At 45.8% G+C, this 17,922-nt stretch overlaps 1 protein-coding gene across 1 annotated transcript; it reads right to left on the bottom strand.

The window, feature by feature from the left end:
- Positions 1 to 2,253: 2,253 nt before the first annotated feature.
- A4GNT (alpha-1,4-N-acetylglucosaminyltransferase) lies at positions 2,254 to 14,943 on the bottom strand. The gene is made up of 3 exons (XM_036267468.1): positions 14,536 to 14,943; positions 8,180 to 8,784; positions 2,254 to 2,392 (listed from the first exon to the last, which is right to left on the bottom strand). The coding sequence occupies exons 1-3, from the start codon at positions 14,941 to 14,943 to the stop codon at positions 2,254 to 2,256; spliced, it is 1,152 nt and encodes a 383-aa protein (XP_036123361.1).
- Between the last annotated feature and the right edge of the window lie 2,979 nt (positions 14,944 to 17,922).

Genomic DNA, 17,922 nt, shown 5'->3' with positions numbered 1-17,922 from the left:
AGAGAGAGAGAGAGAGAAACATCAATGTGAAAGAGACACATCGACTGGCTGCCTCCCACATGATCCTGACTAGGGTTGGGAATCAAACCTGCAACCCAGGTACATAATTTGACCAGGAATCAAACCCAGGACTCTTCAATCCACAGGCCAATGCTCTAACTGCTAAGCCAAACTGGCCAGGGCATATTAATGTTATAATTTTTAAGGAAAAAAATACAATTTCTGCCCTTAAGAAACTTAGAATCTGGGGTAATAAGAAGTATATATGACTACACTTAAGTTCTGTCTAGATCATGTGATTCAGACTTTTATGTGCAATAGAAAGAGAAGAGTCATTGACATCATGAAGAAGAAAGGCCTTGAGGAAATGGCAGCGGTGGATTGCAAAGAGGGGGAGGGCCTCCAGGAAAGGGCCCGTCCTCCCTAAGCCTCTGTCTTCATTTGGGCAAGGGGATGACAGGCTTGCCCCACCTACCCCCAGGGTGTTGTGGAACTGAGGACAGGCAAGGGAAATGCAGTCAGTACTAACACCAGCTGCAGGGCAGGAAGTGCCAGCCTCTGTGCCAGATGCCAACTCTAAATACAAACCTACAAATGGCAATGACTATTCCCATTTCACAGGCAAGGACATTGACTTCTGGAGAGAGTAAGTGGCTCGCCCCAGGTAGGAAGACCAGAATTGAAGTAGGAGGTTCGTCTGGCTCCAAGTTTGTGGGCTTTGAAGCACCCAACATGATTCTTGAGACTACTTGTCCCTCGAACTCATTCATTCATTCACTCATTCCCCCTGCATTTACAGCATGCCTTCTTGGACCAAGCCTGGTTCCAGGCTACTGAGGTATATTAACCACACACCTGCCCGCCACCCAGGAGCCCAGCATGCCTCCTTGTTGCCACAGTACCGAGTCCAAAACCTAAGCCTGGTCTCGAAGACTGCCTACAGGATGTTACCGACCCACCTTCTCTACTTCGGCTCCCAAGCTCCCTTTTCCCAGAAACTCTTCTCCCCAAAACAAAACTCTAGCCACAAGCACCCCCACCATGGCCCTGAGGAGAAGATAAGCACATTTCTACATAACATGTCACGTTATTTTAAAAGAAGGAAGGGAGGCAGGCAAGATGATACTCACCATGTTCAGCTCCAAGCTGCAGCCATGTCACCAGAGCCTCAACAAGCCGTGCCTTGAAACAACAGCAGGTTACCAGGTATGCTTCAGCAAGGGTAACAGGACACCTGCTTTCTGTCCTCCCACAGACCAGGAACTCACCTGAGAACTCACTGTTTAAATATTTAAGCTTTGGCCTCAGATGTTTGCCCACAGTTCTCTCTCTAATAATAAGGCCAAGAACGCTCCATCATCAATTCTCTCAGCTCCCCTCCCACCCCGATGAATGCTCCTTCCAGTCTCTTCCTCAAACAGTTACTACCCTTTAACTCCTCCCTTGCGGTGGAGTGTTCCAATATCCCTGGGATATTATTCTGCTGTTCACCCACAACTACCTGCAGCCCAGATTACTATTGAACTGAACAGAAGTGTCAAAATCTTAGAATATCTGCCTCAAGACTCTATATTCTTGGGGTTTTGGAGATAGAGGAGCAAGAATTAGGATAAAGAGTAAGAATGGAGTTAGGAGTCCTTCATTTGGACTCCTTAGGGTCAAAGGTTATTCACTTAGTAAAATGATTGATTTGTTGACTGTCTGTGTTTATAGCTTAGTTGCACTGGCCTCCAAGGAACATTAGAGTGAAGGAGCCCTTGTGAGTGGGCTCAGGCTCATCAGGGAGAAGCTTCAATGCCTACACTGATTGTCAAGATGTGACTACAGTGGTCTAGCTTGCCTCCCGGGCCACCCTGAAATCCTCGCGTTGACACTGAACACATTCTCCAAACACTGATGATGGCAGCCCCACTCCCAGTTATACAAGACTCTGAATTAGTGGTCCAAGTTCATGAGGTTTTACTAAGCCCCAAAAGTATCACTCCTATCTTGCACTAAAATCCCAAGGGTTCAATTCTCAATAATCCTAGGGATCTGACATCAAAAGGTGAGCAGAACTATAAGAATTTGAGGCTTATGGTGATGATAGCAGCCATCATTTATTAAGTGTCTGTGTGCCAGGCACTGTGCCACCCTTTACAAGTACTACTTCTACCCATCATACAGCCTTGTGTGCAGCTGTGATTTACCTCAACTAAAATGTAAAAACTGAGCCTCAGAAAGTTAAGGGACCTTCCCCAAATCACTCACCTACTAAGTAATGAAGCCAAGATTCAAATCAAGTTCTGTCAAACTCCAAAGCTTTTGAATTATGACAAACTGCCGCCCAATGACGATGGTGATACATAAGTTATTCTCCATTATGGAAAGTACCTGAGATTTCTTGACCAAACTGCAAAGACAGAAAGAGCTTACAGCAAATCACAATAGGGTCCATGGCAGAGACCTTAAATTCTCCCTGGATCTCCACAGACCCCACTTCACAGCTTGAGTCTAGAAGACAGTAAGGTAAGAATGTCTGTGGTTACCTGGAAACCACATTCCCTGTGGTGGAGGGGATGAAACACCTTGCTTTCTCCAAACTGAATTAGCAGCCGACTGCTTGTCCCACAAGTGGGAACAGGAACACGGGCAGAAATGACTCACTGTCGTTAGAAAATTCAAAGCTGTGTTAACCATCTCCAGATGTTTTGATGGGGTCCCAGGAAACATCCCAATACCAGACCAATGTCATGAATTAGTGGGACCCAAAAGAATAATAATTATTCTAGCATTTCAAACTCACTTCCTTGTTCAAGAGATCATTTCTACCTGGGGCAATCCCACAGCCAACAAAGGAAGCCCTGGTTTTGCACATCCCAGTGATGGGGTGTTCACTGCCTCACAAGGCAGCCACCCTACGGTGAAACAGCTCCAGGAGGCTTCGTGGTTCTTCTGAAACCCACCCACCTGTACTCTGTCAAAGACAATTCCTACAAAACTGATCAGACAGCTGATTTTTAAATAAAATTCTGGCTGATTATTTTTTATATATAAATTGACAGCTAGACTATACAACCGCCACTGCTAACTTCCTGTCTCTCTGCTTCCTCAAGAATGCAGCCAAGTTGCTAGTTACAGAATAGACAGAGAGAGGAGGATTACATCATAGGGAGTAGTATAGTCAATCATATCATGATAAATAAGCATGAGGCCAGGTGGGTGCTTGAAGCACCAGGGTTCTACTCTGTAAAGAACATGATCTTCTAACCATGTTATTGTACATCTGAAACTAATACTGAATAACATTAAGTGTAAACTGTAATTGAAAAATACAAGATAATTAATTTTAAAAAGGAAAAAAGAATGCAGCCAAGAGGAGCACATGAAGGGAGCCAAGCTTCCAAAGATGGCTGCCAGGCAATGATTGACAAGCCTGCCCCAGCTCCCAGCTGACTTCAGGGTGCCTGCCCTGGGAGCTCAGGTGTGTTATTAGGGCTAACTGTTATGGCTGCCAAGGTAACCTTCTAACCGTCTGCAAACAGACTGTGCACACACCGTAAGCAAGGGAGCAAGAGACACCCCAATGGAGAGGAGAGTGGCCCAGGGGTTCTCTAGAGCACCGCTGTTACAGCTCTTAGACTTCTCTGAATCTATTGTTTTCTAGAGAAAGGGGTCCTTCTTTCCACTCTTTCTGACCCTTCAAGGGGGCTGCCCCCACTCACAAACCATCGAGTAGTAAGAGGGGGACCTACTCCACCGGACACACAGCTAGCTCTCCCTTAAAGATGGCCTCCATTCCCAGCAACTTTAAGGACAGATTTTTAAAAGACAGTGTTCACATTTTGGTCAAAAGGCTATTTTACATTTGTGCCACAAAAGGATTTTAAAATGAAAATTGGAGGTACGGATTTGACTGACATCTCTCAGGGGTATTTCGGTGAAAAAGACCGCCTACTGACATAACCTATCTTCCCGGGTGCAGAATTGTTAAAAGCCAACACTGCTTTTCACATTGAGAAGAAAGGCAGTTTAGAGTGTAGTACTGGTGTTTTCTTTCCCATGGAGGAGCCATTGCTTCTTAGAAGAGTTTCTCCATCTTCAGTGCCTGGGCCATCAGACTCCACAGAACCCTCCCTAGAGGTAGGCGGCCCAGTGACAGGTGGCATTGCATGTGGTTAACCCTGCGGATCAGAACTGGCCCTCACTGCAAGGGGCCTACAGAGAGGTTCAGAACAGCCCACCAAGTTGTCCCCTTCCCTATTCCTGTCAGTTCAGTTGAGCAACATGCCTTTTGACCAGCTCTGTGACAGAACCCAGTTGCGTTGCACAAATAAATTCAGTTTTCTGTTCCCAACCTTAAGTATATAACTTCATGGGACCATTTTGTCAAGTTGGGTGGTGTCAAAAATATTTCCACATGAGGGCAATGTGTCCAGAGCATTGGTGTTCACAGACACAGACAAAAGACTACTTATCTGCCACTTGACTGAAAGACTAATCTCCTCTAGATAGGGTGTTCTCACTGGCCAGTCTTCAGCCCAGGGGAGGTGTTAGGGACTGTGACAAAGGAGAGAGACCAGTTGCCTTGTCTGCAGATAGTTGTGGGAGAGGCCACAGCCAGAGCACCTAACATTCACCAGGTCTCTCTTCTAAGTCCAGTTAGAAGTCAAACTCCAGGCAACTGTGCAGGAGCAGCAGGCCCTGGGCTCCATAGAGTGCTGGGTGAATGGAGCCCCTGCCCAGGCCCTCTAGAATAATCCTCTGCCAACCTCTGGATCTTTGTCTTGTACTAAGCAAGTCTCCCCTGGACTTTCATCTGCAGCCACCTCATGAGAACACCAGCCCAGGAATACAAGGGGGAGGAACTAGAGATGAAATGTGTTTGTTTTTAAATCATCTCATTACTAAAAGATCTCCCTTTACCTACAGAACTCAAAGCATTAAGCCACCCCCAACCCCTAATCATTCTACTACTTTCAAAGAGAAAAAATCCAAAGCTATTCTACCAGTCCTGGGGTGTTCTGTCATTCCTGCTCCATTCTGGGGGTACCTCAGTCCAGAGCAAATCTAAAGAGCAGAGGTAAAGAATCAAGCCCCAGTGCAGGAAGCCAGGTCTCTGGAAGCCAATTCAGGGTTCAGATCCCCAGCTCTGGGTCAGGATCCCGGCAGGCATCTGGAGCAGCGAATGCCTACCTTCCTGCCACAGGGGCACTGATCACCTGGACTGCAAGGACGCTCCCCCACCCAGCGCCTGGTCCCAGCGGAATTCCTGGCATAGTTTTCCCACGCAGCATTGCTCACCTAAGGGTCCCGGAGCCAGAAGAGTTGGCAGAGTTCCTAGAGTTACTGGCTCCCCTTCTTGGCACGACCCACCTCCAGGTTCGCTCAACCACCCCAATGGCCCCAGGTGACTGCCAGAATCCTCTCAGCTGGCCTCAGGACCAGGATTCATCCCCAGCCTCGGGAAGCCTCGTGCTCTCTGGGCGGAACAGAGCCGCCCAGCCACCTCAGTGCTCCCAATCTGACGAGCCAGGGACGGGAGAAGCTGTCTGACCCAGCAGCTTGAGGCCTAGGGTATCAGAGGCATCCGGATCCCCTGACAGGCGCTCCAGCCCAGGAAGAGGAGTGGAGCCTCTCCCCAGCCCCCTGGGACTAGTTTTTTGTTTGTTGTTGTTGTTGTTGTTGTTGTTTTTATGAGGAGGAAGGAACTTTGCCTGGTTTAACCCCTTCGGAAAATCCAGGATCCATGTGAATGGCTCCCAGGCCTTGCTGAGGGGCGACTTGGAGCCCAGGGAGACAGGATGCGCGTGCACACACACACACACACACACACACACACACAGGAAAGCAAGGGCAACTGCAGTCTCCAGGGCAGAAAGCCCAGCCCACTCACCTTAAACTAAAGGGAACTTCTTGGTTTCTGATCTGGCTCCACGATAGTCTTTTGAGTGAGTCCCAGGCCTGGACAGATGTCAATTATCTCACCACCATCACCCCTCAACCTGCTGACTTGTCCTGTGCACCTAGCTGTGAAGCCCAGGACCAGAGGACTCTTTCTCTCCTGATATCAGTCCCTGATCCCTTCCCATAGCCAGCCCTTGCTTTACTGAGTCGCAGATTTCTGGGAATTATTTTAAGGCCTTTCTCCCACCCCAGCCTCAGTCTGCCAAGTTCTGTATCTTGGGGCAGCCAAAGCAAAATGGGAACATTTGTTGGCAAGAATGTGGAGAAATAGGGAAGCCCATGCATTGCTGGTGGGAGTAAAATATGGTACGACAGCTTTAAAAAAGAGAATGGTGCCCTGGCCAGATTGGCTCAGCATTTAGAGCATCAGCCTGCAGACCAGACAGTCATGGATTCTATTCCAGTCAAGGGCACATACCTCAGTTGCAATTTGGTCCCCAACCCTGGTTGGAGTCATGCGAGAGGCAACCAGTAGATGTGTCTTTCTCACATCAATGTTTCTCTCTCTCTCTCCCTCCCTCTCTCCCACTTTCTAAGAAGATAAATAAAAAATATCCTTCGGTGAGGATTTATAAATAAATAAATAAATAAATAAATAAATAAATAAATAAATAAATAAATAAATAACAAGAATGGCAATTCCTAAAAAAATTACACAAAGAATTACTATATGGTCCAGCAGTTTCATTTCTGGGTGTATACTCAAAAGAACAGAAAGCTGAAACTCAAATATTTGTACATAACAGCAATATTCACAACAGCAAAAAGGTGAAAATATTCCAAGTGTCCATTGACATATGAATGGATTACAAAATGTGGTTCATACATACATTTAAAGGAATATTATGTAGCCTTAAAAATAAATGAAATTCTGACACATGCTACAACATGAACCTTGAAAACATTATGGTAAGTGAAATAAGCCAGACACAAAAGGACAAATATTACATGATTTCATTTATACATCCTACCTACAAAAGTCAAATTTAGAGATATTCCAGAAAATAGAACAGTGCTTCCCAGGGCAGAGGGGGCATGGGTGGGGAACAGGGAGTTAGTGCTTAATGGGGATTCTTTGGGAAGATGAAAAAGTTCTAGAGGTTAATGGTGGTGTTGGTTGCACAACAATATGAAAACACTTAATGCCACTGAATTGTACACTTTAAAATGGTTTAAATGGCGAATGTTATGGTATGTATATTTTATTACAATTTTTAAATTTTTAGAAAGGAACAGTGGTTGGGGCAGTGACCAGCACCAAGGAGGGATGTCTGTGACCCTCTGCTCTGACGGGGAGTGGTGCTCCTCCTCTCCTGGTCCGGGTGTGCTTTCTCTCCAGGGCTCCCTCTGCCCCCCGAAGGGGAGGGAGCAGCTTAGGCTTCGGAGACAAGGATTCATTTACAGTCCACGTTCCCAAGTCATGTAACCCTGGGAAAGTCACTTATCCTCTCTATAAAGTGGGAAAAATGATCTCTACCAAGCAGGGTCCTAATGAGAACCAACTTAGCTAAAGCATCTCTAGGCTCAGCCCGGGGCCTGGCAGTCAGTGTGTCCTCCAGTTAGTCCAATGTGAGATGGGGGGGGGGGGGGGGCTTGGAGCATTGGCTTCCCCGCTCTCTTCCCAGTGTATTCCTGAAGTGTGCAGAAAGTAGCTGAGGACAGCTGTTTGTGTTTGCCATTCCACCTGCCTCAGTTTCCCCATGTGTAAATGGGGTGCCCTATTTTGCAGAGCTGTTGTGAGAAAGTCAACTTGACATGTGCTCTGGTCTATCTTGCTGGTAAGGCCAAAAGCTAAAGATTCCACCCTCTGCTGACCAAGACCTGCCTTGTGTGAAACCCTCACCCACTTCCTTTACTTGGCCGCAGTTCAACATTCAATACAGCCCGGAGTTTTGAGTGCCTACCTTGTGCCAGGCTCCGTCCCAGGTCCTGAGGATACCAAGAGTGGATAGAGGACTAGACCCCTTTGCACTGGGAAGCTGTCACCCTCTGTGGTGGCACCTCTGCCACAGTACACACAAGATTTGGTGGCCCAGAGCCAGTCCCTAACCCAGAAACAGGGCAAAGGTCTTTGGGACTTCTCTATTACAGACAGAGGAAGCTAATCGTAACTGACATGTGTATAGCCGCCCAGCCCTGGGGAAAGTGAAGATCAGGGGAAAGCATGGCACTCCAGGAAGTGTATAGTTCCACGATATAGTAGCAACAAACCAGCGTTGTCTCTATTTGTTACCTGGACCCACCCCCCTGAGTCACCAATCCATCTGGGCCTTGAATTAGGTCCCTGTAAGTCCTGGGACAGTGCTTACGGTAGAGATTTTCCACCAGCGTGTTGCTGCCTCTGACCACGCCCCTCCCTTCCTTGTTCATATAGTTCCACAGGTGCAGGGCATAGGAGTCGTTGAAGCTTGGGTCTGTGTTCCAGACTTCGTAGTAGCGCCTCCACTCTAGATAGGAAATGGGGTAAAATCTTTGGGGGTGTAGAAAGGACAAGTTCAAACATCTGAGATCGCTCACCTCCTGGAAGTCTTCAAGTCTGCACCACAGTCTCAACATCCTCGTCATCAACTCAGGACCCTGGTTGCCCCAAATGTATGAATTGTAGTGTTCAACAAAGTTTTCCATGCACTCCCATAGGAAGGCGTGGTGAGGGAGGAATCCAAAAATCCCATTACTAGAGTACCGAGAAGCCTGTGCAGCCAAAAAGTTCTCCTCAGGGATGGGCCTGATCGAGATGACATCGGTGTCCATGTAGACGCCCCCATATTTCCAGATGATGGCCAAGCGGGATGCATCTGAGCTGACGTGGAGCCAATGTCTCTGTTCACTGACGTTGATCTGCAGGAGCAAGTGCAAATCAGCCCCCAGCAGCAGGGAAGGAGGGAGGGAGTGTCATAGCAGGAGGCCAGGCCCAGGGTAGCTGGGGAGGGGGCAGCAAGCCAGATTCCCAAAAATCTATCTGCCAAAACCCCAACTTTGCAAACTTACCTCCTCCGCCCTAAAAAGTTGCCTTTAAGTAAAATGTTTACAGCTATCAGTACCTGTGAGAAGACTGTAGTGGCTTTTAAAACAATTCATAAAATTATTTTTTTAAAGTTAAAGCAGTGGAAACGTAAAGGAGAAACCAGAAGGAATTTCACAATGAACTCTGAGTCATTTTAAGCAGGTGGTACAGTATATACAAATATGAAACCGTGAAGGAAGAATGTTTTAAAGTCCTAAAAATGCTAAAAACTACTAAAAAAATAAGTAGAAAAAAATTAATATTTATGCTATTTGAGAAACTGGCAAAAAGAACCTGAAAATGCATGCATGCATGTATGCCCTCATTCACTGATGCCTTTAATAACATTTAATGAGGGCCTACTTACTGTGTGCCAAGCTCTGTGACAGCTGCTACAGATATGCCAGTGAACAAAGACAAAAATCTCTACTGGGAGTAGACAGACAATAAACAAGTATTTATTACAGGTTGCTCAGTGGTTAGAGCGTCGGCCCAGGGACCAATGAGACTCAGGTTCAATCCCGGCAAAGGGCATGTATCTGAGTTGCTATTTGTCCCTGGTCCTGGTCGAGGTTGTGCCAGAGGCAATCAGTCAATGGGTCTCTCGCATGGATGTTTCTCTCTCTGTCTTTCTCTCTTTCTGTCTCTCCCTGTCCTAATCTGTCTGAAGACAAATGAGGAAATGTCCTTGTCCTCGGATGAGGATAAAAAAAAATGTTGGGAGTTAAAGTGGCAGACTTCCGGTCAAGATGGCGGGTAGGTAAATGCAGTATCGCGTCCTCCCACAAACACATCCAAGTTACAACTAAACTACAGAACAACCAGCATTCAAAACCGCCTGAAATCAAGCTGAATGGAAGTCCTACAACTACGAAATTAAAGAAGCTGCATCGAGACTGGTAGGAGGGGCGGAGGCGCGAGGGGCGGCGAGACAGTGGTGAGACGGGCTGGTCCCACACCCACGTGTGGCGGATAAAAATCAGGAGGCTACTTCGGCTGGGAAGGTCCTTCCTGAGGACTGAGGGGTCCCTGTCCCACACCAGGTGCCCCGCTCAGGTTTCCAGTGCCAGGAAGAGAAGTCCCCATAACTTCTGGCTGGAAAAACCAGCAGGAACTGAGGCTCAGGGAGGTTGATGCGGCTGGAGCCCCAGGCAGCTCCTTAAAGGGCCCGCGCACGGACTTATCGGACTCTCTCCCTCTAAGCTTGGAGGGGAGGCAGCTCGAGGGGCACCAGGGACATACAGGGAAAAACTGAGCTGTTTGGCACTGGAGCGAGGGCTGGAGAGGGGGCTTTCTCCGGGACAAACATGCTGTCAGAGGCCTTTGTTTCTTTGGTGAGCCCTTCCCGGGGGGCAGCAGACAGCCACCATATCCGGGACTCTAGCAACCTGGCTCACACTGGTAGCCCCGCCCTGGTGACTCCCTGAGGCCCTGCCCCACCCAACTTTCAGGCCCACCCAAGCTGTTGCCACTTGCTTAACCATAGGATTGGCCTGTCTTGGATCTAGCTTCAGGTTTTTCCTAAATTCTTTCAAACGAGCAGCATCTGGTCACAGCTAGCCCCATACGGCTCATTAAGTAATACACAGAAACAAACACAGGGAGGCAGCCAAAATGAGGAGGCAAAGAAACAGGTCCCACATGAAAGAACAGAACAAAACCCCAAGAAAAGAACTAAGTGAAATGGAGATAAGTAACCTAACAGATGCTGAGTTCAAATTACTGCTTATAAGGATGCTCAATGAACTCAGTGAGGGCCTCAAGAGCATAAAAAAGGACCTGTCAGAAATGATCGATGCACAGTTAGAAACAAAGGAGGCTTTAATGGAAATAAAGAATAATTTACAAAGATTCAATAGTAGAATATGTAAATCCAAGAAGCAAACCATTGATTTGGAATATAAGGAAGCAAAAAACGCCCAATCAGAACAGCAAAAAGAAAAAGGAATCCAAAAAAATGAGGATAGTGTAAGGAGCCTCTGGGACAACTTCAAGCGTGCCAACATTCACATCTTGGGGGTGCCGGAAGGAGAAGAGAGAGAACAAGAAATTGAAAACCTGTTTGAAACAATAATGGCAGAAAACTTTCCTAACTTGGTGAAGGAAACAGACATACAAGTCCAGGAAGCACAGAGAGTCCCAAACAAGATGAACCCCAAGAGGCCCACACCAAGACACATCATCATCAAAATGCAAAAAGTTCAAGACAAAGAGAGAATCTTAAAAGCAGCAAGAGAAAGGCAGCTAGTTACCTAGAAGGCTGTCAGCTGATTTCTCAAGAGAAACTTTGCAGGCCAGAAGGGAGTGGCAAGAAATATTTACAGTGATGAAAAGCAAGAACCTACAACCAAGATTACTCTATACTGCAAAGCTGTCATTTAGAATCGATGGCCATATAAAGACTTTCCCAGACAAGAAAAAGTTAAAGAAGTTCATCACCACCAAACCATTATTATATGAAATGATGAAGGGTCTTTTTGAAGAAAAAGATAAAATATATGAACAAACAAAATGGCAATGAATACATATCTATCAACAATGGAATCTACAAACAAAATGAACAGGTAGAACAGAAACATTCTCATAGATACAGAGAACATTTTGTTGGTTGCCAGATGGGAGGGGGATTGGGGGAATGGGTGAAAAAGGTGAAGGGATTAAGAAGTACAAATTCATTGCTAGACTGACAAGCCTCAAAGGGAAAGGGGCTGGGGGCGGGGGGAGGAAATAAACCAAAGAACTTATATGCATAACCAATGGATACAGACAATAGTGTGGGAAAAGGCGGTAGGGGGGCGGGAGTGGGAAGGAGGGGGTCAATGGGGGAAAAATGTGGAACATCTGTAATACATTCTTCATTCAACAATAAAGATTTTTTTTAAATAAAAAATAAAAAAATGTTGGATACTCATAAAAACTATGAAAGAAAGAAAGCTGGGTGAGGGGCTCTGATGGGGGCAGGGTGGAAAACAATCATATCTTGGGTTCCAGCAGAAACTGGAATGAAGTAGGTAAGTGAGCTATGCCCATATCTCCGAGAAGAAGGTTCTAGGTAGAGGGAACAGCTAGTGCAAGGGCCCTGAGGCAGGAACAGGAGGAAGACAGTGTGGCCAAAGCCGAGTAGTGAAGCGAGAGGGGAAGGAGATGAGACCACAGAGGTTGGAGTAGAGGAAAAGGGTGGATTCTGTGGGCTGGCTAAAGCCTGACATTATTTCAAAGATTTGGAAGAAAGGAGTGATGTGATCTGAATTAGTCTTCAAAGGGCTGCACTGGCTGCTCTGTGGAGAACAGACGGAAGTGGGGCTGGGAGGTCACAAGGGCAGGAGCAAAGAGGCAAGTAGGAGGTTGTTGAAAAACCCAGCCAAGAGGTGAGGGCGAAGGAGGGTCACCGAGGAGGTGAGAGAAGTGGTCAGATCCTGCACACGCGGGGAAGATCAAGCCAGTCGATTGTGATGGAGTGCGAGAGGGTGGATGACTGCAAATGCTGAAAGCTGAGCAACACAGAAAATGATTTTAAAAAATAAACAGCCCTGGCCAGTTTGGCTTGGCCATTTGAGCAGCAGCCCGCAGACCAAAGAGTCCCAGGTTGGATTCCATCCAAGGGCATGTACCTCAGTTGTGGTTCTTCCCTGGCTCCAACTGGGGTCTTGTGGGAAGCAACTAGTTGATGGGTCCTGTCTCACATCAATGTTTCTCTCTGTATCCCCCCCCCTTCCACTCTGTCTGAAGATAAATGGAAAAATATCCTTAGGTGAAGATTAAATAAAATTTTTTAAGAATAAACATAAATCATCATAAATGGCCATGTGCCCAAATGGAATGCTAAAATTTTGAATGCAAAAAACAAATCAGATTTTTCCTAATTGAAATATATTGATTAAAAGATTCAACAGCATCCAGCTGGTGTGGCTCAATGGTTGAGCATCAACCCATGCACCAAGAAGTTGCCAGTTTGATTCCCAGTCAGGACACATGCCCAGGTTGTGAGCCCAGTCCCCAGTGTGGGGCATGCAGGAGGCAGCCTGTCAATATTCTCTCTCATCGATGTTTCTATCTCTCCCTCTCATTTCCACTCTCTAAAATCAATAAAGAAAAAAAATTTCAACAGCAACTCTTGGCTTTGACAAAATAAACATTTTTTTAAAAATTCTGCTATTAAGCCAAATGAAACAGGTTAACTAAGATTTTGCAAAAATCTTCATAAGAGTTGTTCACATCATCATATCACATACAATTGATGAAGACCAAATACGTAATAAAGCTACTGACCAAAAGATTCTGACCAATTCACTTTACCACACACACAGACACACACACACACACACACACACACACGAAAGGGGGTGTGAAGATGGAGGCAGAGACTAGAATGATGGAAGGGATTATTTCCTAGCGCCCCACCCAAGCATCCTCCCCCGGGAATATGAGCCCTGCCAGCCCCTTGATATCACCCAGTGAACCTGAGTTGGGACCTCTGGCCTCCACACTGGGAGGGAATACATTTCTGCTCTCTTCAGTCACCAAGGTCGTGGGATTTGTTCCACAGCCGGGGAAAGGCCTGCACAGGGGCCTCCGTCCTGCCTCTTGACCTGCAGCCCTAAGTATTCGCTTTCTGGCCCTTTTCAGAGAAAACGCTTTCTGACGTTTGGTCTAGCCTATGATCAGAACTTAGATAGAACTTAATATGGCAAGAAATGTTACTATTTTGCTATCAATTTTTAGTTAGTTTTTTAAAAATAACTTTATAAAATTAACATATTCTCTTCTCTCCCAATTCATAGTAAAATACTTACTCTTGCTGTGTATTATATATATTCTTCTTCAAGTATTTTTCTTCCTAATAGATTGGGGAAGGGGCATTGCATAGTTAAGATGCCTATAGTTACATTATAATGTAAGAGTATTCAGTTCTATGTAGTAGTCTTTATAAGATGGCACAGTTAAAGCCACATGATAGAATCATTCAGTGGTTATACAATAAATTCCTTAACATTACCTGATTGTGGGTCCTCATGAGTAAAATATTTAATTAAAATATTACTTCCTTATTATGCTATGTTATTAAGATGAAGATTACAACATTCCTGAGAGTCCCAGGAGTTTCTTGATTATATCTTAACACAACCCAGTCTCATGCAGCAGTACTCCACCTGATTCTTCAGGAATGTTCTATTCACATAATTTTCAAGTAAAATATTGCCTAGTTTTCCCTTCAGGTGCAAAGAAATGTTTAACATGGATAAATTTTAACCTGTCAGTGAAAAATAAGGAGTATACACACCTAGAAAAGATATAGAATCTCATTGAGTTAAGAACAGTCTCAGAAGTAACCTAGACACTGAGATAGACAGCTGGAAGCAAACGACAGTGGGAAAGATAAGTCTAACTTAAGCCTCCCGAGTACTTGACTCAGGGCTCAACACAGTGAAAAGAAGGCCAGGCAAGAGTTAAAGGATCTGGGTTCTAGTCCCACCTCTGACACTGAGTCCTTACCCTCAGTGTACCCATCTATAAAATGAGTAGGTTGGACTCATTTTCTGTGGTCCCGCCCCACACGGGCATTCTAAGTTTCTCTGAACACTTACTTGAGTGTACCACGAGAACAGTGGTGTGTCTTCAAACAGCCTTTTCATGTCCAGAGGAAAGAGGAAGACATTGTCTATTGCTGAGAGGAGGGAAAAGGCTGGATGAGTGGAGTTTGGGGGCAGTTGCAGGGAACTGCTGAGACCCTTCATAAAGAACGTCACCGGTTGCTCAGGGTAAACCTTGGCAGCTGACTCCACAGCGCAGGAGACCAGCGGGGACGGCTCTGTCCTCTCAGAGGTCTCTAGGAACACAATGCTGCGTCCCTTGCCCAGGAGGGCTTCTGGCCCCTGCTGGGACTTGTAGGGGGGCAAGCAGAAGAGGCAGCTGGACTTCAGGAAGAGCTGGTAGAGGAAGCCGCAGGAAAGCAGCAGGATGACCAACAGGCAGAGCTGGAACTTCTTCAGCATGTTGACTTCTCTCTCCTGGCTGCTCCTTTAAGTCAACACAACCCGATAAAAATAACATTCACAAAACCAGATAAAAATAGTACACAAGAAAGCAATACAAGGATATTGCTTCCTAACATAGATTGTTAAAAATTCCATTAAAAATAACATTCACAAAAACAAATAAAGATAGTACACAAGAAAACAATACAAGGATATTGCTTCTAAACTTAGATATTTTTAAATCCCAAATGCATTATGATCAAGTCAAGTCCTGCAATATTAAGGAGAAAGATGGATTAACTAGGGCTATCTGAGAAATATAAGGGTAATTCAAAATAGGAAAATAATTAATGCATTAACAGGAAAACCATTAGTCACATGCATTGTCTTACAGATTAAGGGAGTAAAGCTGTATGATCATTTTGGTGAATAGATGCCAAGACCAGGATAAGATTAGACATCCACTCACAGTTTTTGTAAAGCCCAAGGAAACTTTAAGCTGACAAACGATGTCTAGCAGAACATAGAGCAACTATCATACTTAACATGAATCATTTAAAACACCCCCATTAAAACTAGGAATATGATACGGGTATGTCTGTTATCACTGGTACCAAACAACATCATTCTGCTAAGTTAACTAAGGCAATGAAAGAAGAGAAAAGAATTTCTACTATGAATTCTAGAAAGGAAGAGGCAAAACATCACTAGTTGTAAAAAATATGATTTACTACCCAAAAGATCTAAGATAATTTACTAAGAAACAAAGAGAATTAAGAAGAAAATTAACCATGGAGCAAACTGAAGGCTAGAGTTAATAACTTGCCTACACCACAGCTAGCAGAGCCTGGCCTCTAACCTGGGTCTGTCCCCACAGAACCTCCCTCTCCACGACTTGAGCTCAAACTCTAGCCAACTCCAGCAGAGCAGGTAGCTCACTTTGCAATGGTCTACTTTTTTCATTCGCTATGACTCTCTCTTATAGAAGATATAAAACCTGTGCATCAGAGCTTACCTTCCAGCCTGAAACTTGAGTTAGCCACTGTCTGAGGTCTTAGCAATGACAAGTTTTTCCTGCTACACTTTTTGATAAATCACCACCTTATCCTCCAACTCAGGAACTGGAGGAAGTAAATCATTGGTAGAAGACTAACACTAAACACAAGTCCTCAGGAAGCTCCTCCCTTTACTAAGTTCCCCCAAACACAGAGACTTGAGGACAATAAGGGTTTCACACAGTTTTTTAGGTGACCCCCACACTGAATCCTGCCTATTTGTAGACCAATCAGGGGGGTTACAGGGTGACGACTTCACCCGGAAAAAACTATACGTGACTCTGGAGCCAAAAGACAGTACCCTGGGCAGTCTTGTGTCAATCAAAATTATGGCAGAGACTAGGGAAAGTTTCATCACCAAAGAACCCCATCATTTCGTCCAAACTTTGCAAAGACAAGGTTTGAGCTAAAGTAAACCATCACCACAAATAAGCAAAGAACAACACCAGTATGCAAGGTTCTAATAATTTACAATTAGAATTGATTCTCCAATTCCAGAAGGACCCCTTGCACTGAGGTACCCAATGTGAGGTACAACTTCCTCGAGGTATCACAAGGGTAGGTTCCTCGCCCTCCACGGATATGGCCACCCCACATCTCCACAGTGTCTTTCTCCTGTGGTCTGCTCCCCAGGGCTCCCGATGTGAGCATATAGTAATCCTCCTGGAAACCAGCTTTACTCAGGGAGTCACCTACCTTCAATTCAGAGCCTTCTCGGCCATGAACAGGTGTCCACAGTTCCCCCTGGATGCTCTGTGTGAACAGGGAAGTCCCCTCCTGGGCAGACTTTGGATCCTGACATAGAGGTCCTACATCAAGGAAAGTAAAGCCATCCATTCAGTGATGGCTACTTGTTTTCTGTGTGCCCATAGATCCCCAGGAAGAGCTGTTTTGGGCTAAAATCACACCCTTTCCTTTTTGAGCTGAATTTTTACTTTAAACCTCATCAATTTTAGGTTCAGGATACCTTGGCAACTTTCGTAAGTACCATGACATTGGATGGATGGGTTGTTTTCTCCTTCCAGAGGCAAAGGGACAGCAAAGCTCCTGGTCCCTGCTCTGGGATAACCGGAGGACACCATTTGCGGAGTGATACATGCCTACTGGCCGTGTTTCTGGTGGGTCACGTATCCAGAGCCTTCCAACAGTCTGCACAATGGCCAAACTATTGAACAAGTGGTCAAGACAGAAATCACGGAAGTAGCTGGTGGTCTTTATCACAAGGGTGAAAGTGAGTGTCAGCGATGCTGTGAAACCTTAAGCACAAAAAGTGGGACCCGTTCGACCAAGACCAAGTAGAAGGTATGATGGAAAGAGCATGAAGCTTGAAATCATACCTCCAGTCGCCACAAGATAGGGCACCAGGCCAAGTCCCTGAACAGCTCAGAGCCTCAGCTCCTTTGTACGGTGTGGAAAATAACTGAACTCAGGTTCACTGTGAGGCTGGAAGGGCTCTGTAACCAAAGAAGCAACTCTCACTGTTTACCAAGGAAAAGAGGAGAAAATAGAACAATATTACTGGAGATGCTATTTGACTCCCTGATGATGAACATTAAGTTGTTGCTGTTGTAGTTTTCAGATGAGTGAAACCTATTTCCTGGGGACCTGTAGGAAGGAATCCTCAGCCCTGGTGAGAGCTGATGAGATGTGCACAGGAGCCAGCAGTCGGTCATTAGTACCCAGGGCCAGGTTAGGATCACAGCCTCATGTCCTGCCTGAGTCTTTCTGAAGACACCCTGTCATCTGAGCCACTCTGCCAGGATCCACCCAGGGCCCCCAGATCCCTCCTTCAGCCTTCCCTCTGTGATATGTGAACAGAACTGCCTTCGCTCCCTTCGGCCCCCTTTCTGCCCTGTCTGGCCTGGACCACACTGACTCTGTCTGTGCCGTCAGGTGCCCCCGCAGCAGTTCCTAAATCGGACCACAGAGACCCTGGGAGGCT

The sequence above is a fragment of the Molossus molossus genome, unplaced genomic scaffold, assembly GCF_014108415.1.
Source record: "Molossus molossus isolate mMolMol1 unplaced genomic scaffold, mMolMol1.p scaffold_m16_p_18, whole genome shotgun sequence".
NCBI classification, from domain to species: Eukaryota; Metazoa; Chordata; class Mammalia; order Chiroptera; family Molossidae; genus Molossus; species Molossus molossus.
Note: the sequence above shows the minus strand (reverse complement) of the source record. Positions and strands in the feature narration are given on the sequence as shown.